At 56.6% G+C, this 9,791-nt stretch overlaps 2 protein-coding genes across 3 annotated transcripts in view; both read right to left on the minus strand.

Annotated features, from left to right (window-relative positions):
* MYDGF (myeloid derived growth factor) overlaps positions 1–2,494 on the minus strand; it is a 12,389-nt gene extending 9,895 nt beyond the window's left edge. The window contains exons 1-2 of one of the 2 annotated variants that reach the window (XM_049639680.1): positions 1,983–2,494; positions 618–668 (exon numbers count right to left, since the gene is read on the minus strand). In XM_049639680.1, the coding sequence (XP_049495637.1) occupies positions 618–668; positions 1,983–2,294 (363 nt within the window). In that variant the 5' untranslated portion in view covers positions 2,295–2,494. The remainder of the gene's footprint in view (positions 1–617; positions 669–1,982) is intronic. The other variant, XM_049639681.1, reaches the window with a different exon arrangement.
* A 5,628-nt stretch (positions 2,495–8,122) lies between these two features.
* DPP9 (dipeptidyl peptidase 9) overlaps positions 8,123–9,791 on the minus strand; it is a 9,488-nt gene continuing 7,819 nt past the window's right edge. The window contains exons 5-6 of the mRNA XM_049643198.1: positions 8,689–8,796; positions 8,123–8,215 (exon numbers count right to left, since the gene is read on the minus strand). Of these exons, the coding sequence (XP_049499155.1) occupies positions 8,123–8,215; positions 8,689–8,796 (201 nt within the window). The remainder of the gene's footprint in view (positions 8,216–8,688; positions 8,797–9,791) is intronic.

Genomic DNA, 9,791 nt, shown 5'->3' on the forward strand with positions numbered 1-9,791 from the left:
CCCCCCCCCCCCCCCCCCCCCCCCCCCCCCCCCCCCCCCCAGCCAGCAAGGGTGAATCACATCCTTCTTATGTTTCGAATCTTATTTCCTCTCCGGCCACCGGCCGCCGGAGAAAACCGCCACCACGAAATGGGGACCTCAGTCGTACGTGGCGAGGAACTGGGTTCCGCCGACAACTCGGAGGAGCCTGGAGATGAGAGCTGGCCGGCTGCCGCCTTGATTTTGGCTTTATGAAGCGCCCGGCCGCGCTGACCACGGCTTCTAACCTTATCAGAACCGGGAGACAGTAAATGGGGGTTGTTTTAAGCTGCTAAATTTATCATGATTGGTCATGCATCACGGAAGGCAAACAAAACGCCCCTGACAGAGGCTCCCGGGAACAGAGCCGCACCTCACGTGCCTCTTCGCATCCAGACTTTTGTTCACTGTGTGGCATTATAGGGGGAAACCTGCCATCGTTAGCGAACTGGAGTATGTTCTTTTATGGGTGACGCAAGAACAGTTCCATGAGTGTGAGTTAATGTGGGTGTGACCCAGCTCTATTGTTCCCCGGAGAGCATTTCTCCACGACAACGGATGCCGCCATACAAAACTACGTGGAATTGGGAACAACTCACCTCGTTGGTCCCTCCTTGAGAAGCGTAGGTGAACGTGCATGTATATTTGTCCTGGAGACAAATTGAAGACGGAAAAAAGTTTGTTAGGAAGCGCTTACGGCGGATGTCCTTCCGAGATCCAAAATCCAGAAGATCTGGCTCTTGGGGCACGTGGGTGGCTCAGTCGGTTGAGCGTCCTACTTTAGCTTGGGTCATGATCTCACAGTTTGTGAGTTCGAGCCCCGCGTCGGGCTTGCTCCTGCCAGCGCATAGCCCGTTGTGGATCCCCTGTCCTCCTCTCTCTCTCTCTCTCTCTCTGCCCCTCCCCCCCAACTCACGCTCTCTCAAAAGTAAATAAACATTTAAAAAATACTAATTCCTAACAAGATAATACTAATAAATAAAATTAAAAAAATAAATAACATCCGGCTTTTGAACATCTGCGCTAAGGAAAGGAGGTACAGCCCGATTCTTGGCTGATGTGCCTGGAGGCCAGCCCCACAGGGCCTCCCAGTGTCTACAGACCTAGAACTCCCCTGCCTGTCTCCCTGCTAGTGAGCTCCTAAGTCAGGACAAACAGCCCACGTGGCTTCTGGGGGAGGGAGAACAGGAAGGGGGAAGTCCCCCACCCCCCAAGCACCCACCCATCTGGGGACTCTGGAAGCAGGGGCACCAGGAGGCCCTTCTCTGCTCTGCTGTGGGCCTCAGACAAGTGAAAACTTTGCCGAGTCTGTTTTCCTCATCTGTGAAACGGTCCTAGCAAATAAAGCACTTGGGGCGACATCTGGCTATGAGGAAGTAGTGTGTCGCAGCTAGTGACACCTGTAACAGACAGGGAAAATGAAGATGGGAGGGGAAGGGCTTCTCCAAGGAGCTAGGGGCAGCGCTGGGCTAGCCCCAGCCTTGCTGACTGACGGCTAAGGAGGGCCTGGCCTCCCACCTCGGTGAAAGGGTTGAAGGACATCCTTCTCCTGGTGCAATGGAGAAGGGGCAACGTCTGTCCACCTCCTCCGCAGTCAGAGCCGCAGCGAGGCTGACCCTCTGCAGGGCCTGGAGGTGAAGAACCCCCCGGCCTCCTCTCCCCCCACTTCTGGGCCGGCTCTGCCCTCCAATGGCCGGGGACTCGGCCGGTCTGGGAGTTAGGGCTGCTTGCCCACGCGAGGCACGCGAGAGGAAACAGGGACCGAGGCTTGTGACCCACCCCCTCCAAGTCGCCAGACCCCAGGAAGTCCCGCTCCGCGTAAATTCAACCCTATCTCCGGGATGACCGCACCCCCAGAGTCCCTTCCCAAGCCAGGCCCCGCCCCTGACGGTCCAGGCCCCCTTCTCAGGACCCGCCCCCACCGGCGCCACCGCTCAAGCCCCCGGGGCGGCGGCGATACGTACCCCCGGGCCCACGTTCTGGGAGAAAGAGTGCACGACGCCGCCAGGTCGCACGTCGAACGCCACCGTCGTGGGCTCGGACACCGCCTCCCCCGGCCTCAACGCCACAGCCGCCAGGAGCAACGCAGCCCACCAGCTCGCGCCTTCGCCGTTCCTCCTTTTGCTGGGCGCCGCCATGTTGGGATCGGATCCGCAGGGCAGGGTGGCGACGGGACGCGGCAAGGGACACGTGGGGCGACCTCTGGAGGCCACGTCGGCGGCGGCGCGGGCACGTGACCAGGCGCGCCCCGCCCCTTCCCTGGCTCTGGCCGCCATGTTGGGGCGGGGCTTAGGCTTCCAGGGGGGCGTCTCCGGGGGGGAGTGGCCATAGACTGCCTTTCTGCCTCCATGCCCAGCCTTGCGACTGACCCTACAGCTCTCCCAGTTCGTGCATGTAGACGGAATGAGGGAAATGGACGATGGCCATTGGGTAAATACCTTGTAATTGTTGCAGCCAAGATCCCTGGGTGGATCTGAAGTTCAATAACGGGAAACCTCATTTAGAATGGAATGGGGAGGCCGGCAGGGAAAGCTCTGCACCCTAGGACTTCTGGTCAATTGCAGGCCCAACAGGAAGTCCAGCGCCTCGCAAGTCCACAGTGTGTTAGCCACTACTGCGCAGGCCCAGCAAGAGGAAGTTTTTCCCCTTGCCCCACAACAGCGCAGCCAATGAGAGGCAGCCACAGCGCAGCCAATGAGAGGCAGCCACAGCGCAGCCAATGAGAGGCAGCCACAGCCCAGCCAATGAGAGGCAGCCACAGCCCAGCCAATGAGAAGCCACCACACCTGGCAGGTAGGGCAGCTTTGTTTAGAAGAGGCCCTTGCAAGTTCCTCTTTCTTCTGTAAGATAATATCCCTCTCCCTTGTTCTGCAGATTTCCCAATGGTTTTGCCGTCCTTAGTTTGCCTGTCCCAGGTTGCAGTGCTCTGCCATTCCTGTTTTTAGTGGTAAAATAACTGTCAGTTTTATTTTTTAAGGTTAACAGATCTAACAATTAGTGGGGGGAAAGATGAGAAACAGGTTATTTCTGTGGCCTCAAAGTACTTTCCCCCAAGATAGTTATTCGTTATAAAGGGAAAAATAGTAATTTTACAACGAAGACACGTCTTTAACCCAGTGATCTAAGTTAAGGGCGCCAATGAGGCCGCAACGTGGAGCCGCTCACAGGGTGAACCGAGAAGGGCATTTTCAGTGGCGCCTCTAGCCTTCCTGCCCCACATGCATGACTTCAATCTAATTATAAGCAAATGTCAGACAGAATGCGGAGCTGAGGGCCATTCCACAAGGTAACTGGGCAGTACTCCTAAAAAAAAAAAAAAAAAAAAAAAAAAAAAAGGCTGAGGAACCATCACAGGATGGGGAGACCAGGACAACAAAACACGATGCGGGCTCCTGGATTGGCCTCCTTGTCTTAGTTCAGTCTGTTCTAACAAACACACCGCAATCTGGCGGCCTATAAAGAAACACATGCTTATCTCTCAGGGTTCTGGAGGCCGGAAGTTCAAGATCAAGGCAACGGTAGATTTGGCGTCAGGTGAGGCCCACCTCCTGGTTCGGAGGCAGCTCAGTGCTCATATTCTCCGGGTCCTCGGTCCTCCCAGGGCGCAAGGGGCAGGGCGCTCTCTGGGGCGCTCTCTTGTGGGGGCGCTCATCCCATCCCGGGGGCTCCACCCTCTTGACCTAACCTCCTCCCGGAGGCCCCACCTCCTGACACCGTCACCCTGGGCATCAGCTTTCACCATAGGAATTTGGGAGGGACCGGTTCGTGCATAACAATCCTGGACCAGAGATTGTTACACATTACGTAACAGGATTGTATTGATGCTCATTTCCTGATGGAACCATGGTTACCTAAGATGTTCACATGAGGGGAAGCTGGGTGGAGGGCATCTAGGAACTCGGTACTGTTTCTGCAACTTTTTTGTCAGCCTAACGTTATTTCAGAATAAACTAAAAAGCAAACAGTCCCTCTCTCATGGGGTTGTCAGGATAATTAACTGAGAACAACATGCAGGTGACATTTTTTACAAGGACTCTGAATCGTAGCTTTCCCCTCCAATTTTTTTGGTCACACATGGCTTGAGTTTCCGAGGAAGCACCACAATGGTGAGGGCCAGAGGGTCCAGGATTAAATTTGTTTCCCTGGTCCTTCCTGACTTGAGAGAACAGAATCCAGAAAGAAAATCTCACAGGTTGCCCCTAAGCTGAGCTCGAGTGCAAACTTTCGGGGCCTCAAGAGGGTGAAGGCCATTTTCAGGGAATGGGCAGCCTGGCCTGACTTGGGATACCTGTTTGCTTGAAGAAATCTCTTTCTCCTTGCAGCTGCCTGCTCTGGACCCCTTAAAAGGAAATCGGCTCCAGAAACCAGATGATCACAGTCTTGCTGTGTTTCACAGAGCACATTCCGGTTCCGTTGATGTCTTCCCCGTTACCTCCCCTGCTGTGTTTGACCTTCGGCCCCTCACTGTGAAGGATTCAGTTAGCGGCCATGTGCCGTTGCTAGCAAGATACTTCAACTGTGTGCTGTTTGAGTCTCCTACCGAAGAGAGGTAGGTTGGCGTGTGCGTGTTTTTCCTTTTTGCCTAAAAACAACAACAACAACAACAACAACAAAACACATACTGGAGAGATTGAAAGAAAAAATAAACATCATTCCAGAGATCCTGCTTTTTAATCATGACATGAACTCTGGCAGTCCTTAAGGACACCATTTGATGACACAAATGTCAGTGGACATCCCTCTCTCTGCTCAGGACACCATAAATGGGGTGGGTGTGGACATAACAGGGATGCACGGAGGAGCTCCTTTCTGGAGAACAAACAGTTTAGTATTATGATTGGGGTGTTGGTTACAGGAATCCATGCGGGCGACAGAAAGGAAAAGACACACACACATACACGCTCTCACCAGCCAGCACATGTAAAAGCTGATAAAATCCAAATCAGGAATAGAGTCTAGTTAATTGCACTGCACTCGTGTCAGTTTCCTGATTTTGACAATGGCCGAGGGTTAGGTAAGATGTGAGCTGGATGGAGGGCACCTGGGATTCTCTGTACTATTTTCACAACTTCCTGTGTGTCCAGAGTTAAAATTCTTGTGTGTCTTTGTTTTCTGTTTGTGTTGAAACGCGACAAACCTGTTAGGCAAATGACAAACCGGGAAAGAGCTTCAGCCAGCAGGACACGGGCTTTTGTGTCCATCACGTGTGGGTTCCCGCCAGTTAGGGAAGACAGGAACTTTTCCAGCAGGAAAGCAAGCCAGCCCGGGCACAGGCAACCTCAGACAGTACCGGGCACCCTCCCGCTGACGGATCCCCCGCCAGTGGTGGAGGAGAGTGGCCCACGTATCAGCCTGGAAGAAACAGATGCCTCTCCCTGCCACCTCCGCGACCGAGACTTTCGGCCAGCGGACACTTGTCCTCTTGTAGTTGCCCTTCACCCATCCTTCCTTCCTGTTGGCACCCCACTGACACTTCCGGGCTTCACTGTCAGGGTAGGAATGTGACTGGAGTTTGGCCAATGGATGCTGTCTCACGACAGTCTTGAGTACTGACTGTGGGAGGCAGGGGTAGGAGTTTCCCACGAAGAGTTCCTGCTTTGAGACAAATGCAGGTTTCCAGCTGTCAAGGCTCCTGGAGCCCGCCCAGTGTCCTTTCCCACCGGTTCTGTCATTCTGTGACTTGTGACCAGTCCCCTCCTTGACTTTAAGTGAAAGACTACTTATTCCCAAGACTGATTTTTTAAAACATTCACTGGCTGAGCTTCCTATCTGCAAAACACATGGAGATCGACAACACGGTTCAGTTTGCAACATGGATGACAAGGGACTGATTTCCTTCATATATAAAGAGTGTCCACAAATCGTTGAGGCCAACAGATCAAAAGAAAGGTGGGCAAATGGTCACTGGTAAACAAGTATCTTAAAACATGAAAATGTTGCCGCAGGTATGATTACAGTGAGATGCCACACCTCACTGGCAAAGATAAAAAAAATAATTGATCACAGGTGGTACTGGTGAAGAAATGGAGACACAGGCGTACTTCACCCTTGTTGGAAAAGTTTACATTGAGGTGTTCTCTTTGGAAGGCAATTCGGCAATGCTCGGTGAAACTAACATCGAATATGCCTTTGGGTAGTTCTAGGAAGTTACCCCTATAAACTCAAACATATGCCCAAAATGTGTACAAGACTGTGAGCAGTTATCACTTATACTGGGGGCTGGCCAACCACAGCCTGGGGGTTAAATCTGGTCAGCTGCCTGGTTTTGTAAAGAAGGTTTTATTGGCACGCAGCCAAACGCACACATTTACATATTGTCTGTGGCTGCTTTGGGGCCAGGAGAGCAGAGTGGTTGTACCGGTCTGGCCTGCAAAGCCGAATATATTTACTCTCTGGCCTTTTACAGAGGAAGTCTGTTGACCCCTGATTTATGCGGATTCAAAAAGCCCCGAATAACCTGTTATCTCCTTGATAGGTGCCTGGCAAAATAGATTATGGCACATTCATAAGCAGGAATAGAATACAGATATTGAAAAATAGAGACTGGGATGTGATTCCCTGTCTGGAGCGAAGGCATGTTTCCTCTATATATGCTTTTGCACTCAAGTTTTATTATATTTCTTAAGCCATTAAAAATAAAAGCGGAGCTTCCCAAAGTATGGAGAGGGTGAAGGCGCAAGGAGAGGTCGTCCTGCTGTTAGGAACTCATGTACCAGAGTGCCACCTGCTCAGGCAGTCTCCGGTCTCCCTGGGTCAGGGCTGCTGGGTCGGACGTGAGAGGGGAGCGGCCTGCCCTCCTTGGTCGGCATTTCCCGACGCCCCAACCACGGAGTCAAGCCTCTGGACAGACACAGGCACCAAAGGAAGTGGAGGCAGCCAGGGCAGAGTGGCCGCCAGGAGGACTTGCGCCTTGGCTTACGCCGTGGCCCTGAGGAAGCCCGTGGGCTGGAGCAGGCCGGCCGTGACATCCTGGGCTGGGTCCCTAGGCGACTTGCAGTGGCTGCATCAGGACCCCGGGGCCGTCCTCGACGGGACCAGCCTGATGGGGGCGGGGCACCCTCCAGCCCGGGCAGCTCGCGGCTCGGTCGCCTCCCGGGACCCGCCCAGGCAGAGGCACAGCCGTCGGCGGCCCCGCGGCTGGGAAGGAACCTTAGGCAGGTGGCAGCGCTTCCGTCCGGAATTGTTTAATGAGTCTACTTCTTACACGCATAATTATAAAAGAATAAGAATCGACAAAAATACTTTCTTTCCGTAATATGTAGAGGTGGTTCGTTTCCGGTGGGGGTTTTCGTTCGTGTGTGTGGTTTTTGTTTTGTTTTTTTGCTGCTTTTGTTTTCCTTTTCGCCCGCCCCCGGCAGGAGTCTTGGCGGGGAGGGGAGGGGAGGGGAGGGGGAAGGCGAACCCTGAGGCGGGGACGGCTCCGTCCCAAGCCCGGAGCCCCCCGGTCTGCGCGCGCTTCAGAGCCGGGCAGGAGGCTCCCCGCTCCGGGCCGGGAGAGGACGGGGCTGGCGGCGGACCCCATCCCCGGTTTAGGCACCCTCTGCTCTGCTCGGTCTCTTAAATAGTCGTCAGAAGCGCCCCCCCAACAACAGAACGCGACATGAAGTGGGCGGGGCTGGAGGGCAAGGCAGTCGCATGCTTCGGTGGCGGCCGGCGCGCTGCGGGGCGGGGCCGGGGACCGCGTGGGGAGGCCCCGCGACGGAGGCCCTGTCCCCCCAGGGTCTTCGCCCCCCTCCACACCCCCCGCCCCGTGCCCGGCGGAGTCGGGGCTCCCGGGCAGCGTGGGGAGGAGGGGATGGCCTGAGGACGCGCCTCTGGGGCGCGGGCCTCATCTCGCCGTCCTGGCCACCGAGAAGCAGCAGGCAAAACAGCCAGGAGCATTAAAACAATGATAAAAGGCGCGGGGGCGGCGAAGGCGGAGGCCCCGGGGCGGGGCTGGCCGGCGGGGGCGGCGGGAGGAGGCGCCGAGCGGAGGGGCCTTCGGGGGCCACTCGGCCCCTCCCGCCGGCTCCCCCTGCGGGGGCGGCGGAGGCGGCGGCGGCGGCGGCGGCGGCGGCGGCGAAGCCACTTGTGCTCTGAATGTGCAGGCCCCAGGGCGCGGGGCTCAGAGGTACTCCTGTAGAAAGTGCAGCAGCGTGACTTCATAGTGCTCGCCGGACTCGGGGCAGCGGATGCTGTGTCTCTCGTTGGGGTAGATCTGGGGGGACAGAGAAGGCGGGGCTGGTAGCACGGAGGGACTCTGCCCCAGGTGCTGACCCACCCCGGCATCCTGTGTTCCCCGCTCCCGCCCTGGGCTCCTGGGGGGTCGTGGAGAGGAAAGAGCAGGTACGCTGGGCTCACGGGCCTGGGTTCCAATCCCCGTCCGCCACCCTCGTGCTGTGCAACCCTGGGCCCCTGCCGAGCTCTCTGACGGCAGCCCCACCCCCAAAATAAACCGGATGAAGAACTCGGGCCTTTCTTTGCAGGTCCTTTCAAGGGCTCGCCAAGCTCCAGGCTCCACCGGCCTAGGAGCTGCCCCCCAAACCTGGGGACACAGAGGGGCGCTGCAGCAGGTCTCAGGGACACTTGCTGCTGTCCACTGGGGCCACTTCGACTTCACCGGAAGGCCACATTAGGACTGCACGTGCCGAGGCCCCCAGGACAGGCGTCCCGCCCCAGGCTTTGTCTTACCACCCGAGGGGGCATTATCCCCACAGGGGGCAGTGACATGTTGGTGCCAAGGGCCACACCTAAGGAGTCACCCGGTCCTTGAGACCTGGTGGAGCTGACATCCAGGCCCTAGGGTGGACGGCAACAGGCCTTCGGGCCTTGCTTCTGACCACGAAATGAGGGCCCTGGCACTCGAACAGGCCTCAGACCATGGGGATTCACGGGACAGCTTTGAAACCTGCTCCAGACTCTCCCAAAGTACCCAACCCTGGTCTCAAGTGGGACAGGGCTGGCTGGTATCAGGGCCGGGGGCCCATTCTTTACGTCTTCCTGCCGGCAAGGCAGGTTTGTGAACTGTTCTTTCCTCTCCAGGCCCATGGCCACTGCCCCAGCTCACTACCCTAGAATATGTCCAAGTGCCCAGGGGTCTCCCCTCCTCCTCCCTTGCCTTCTTTAATCCATCCCTGGATGAAGCCAGACTCTGATCATACTGTCCCCAGCTCAGAGCTCCGCAAGGACCTGCCAGCCTGACATCAAGACCTGCCTCCCCAGTCCCGTTGCCCCTACGTCCTCCCAGGCCTCACTCCTTCCACACTTTGGGCACCAGCACTGCCTGTGACAGACCCTTCACACCAGCCTGGGTCCTGGCTGCCTGGTCACTTCTTCCTCCTCTTGGCTGAGGGCAGGGAGAGGGGTCTGTGCATTCCCCGCTGTGCCCCGGGCCTGGCCTGGGACAAGTGTGATGTGTGAACAAGGAGGGCCTGGGGCCACCAGGCTCCCAGCCAACTGTGAAACAAAAGGGGGGTGCGTTCCACCTCCTTCACAAGCTGCCAGTGGAGTGTCTCAGCTCGCCTCCAGCTTCTCCCCGGGAGGCAGGGGTACAGGACTACGGGCCCACCTGGGTGCTCAACGCTCTCCCGAGGGAACCCATTTGGCCCTCGAAGCCTCACCTACGGCCACACACGGAAGCCATCCCAGCCACCCGGCTCAGGGTCTCACGCTCAAAAAGGATGTGTGAGGGGGCACCTGGGCGGCTCAGTCAGTTAAGCGTCCACCTTTGATTTCCACTTGGGTCATGATTTTACAGTCGTGAGATCAAGCCCCGCACCGGGTTCCTCGCTGAC

This window comes from Panthera uncia, chromosome A2 (assembly GCF_023721935.1).
Source record: "Panthera uncia isolate 11264 chromosome A2, Puncia_PCG_1.0, whole genome shotgun sequence".
In the NCBI taxonomy this organism is placed as follows: Eukaryota; Metazoa; Chordata; class Mammalia; order Carnivora; family Felidae; genus Panthera; species Panthera uncia.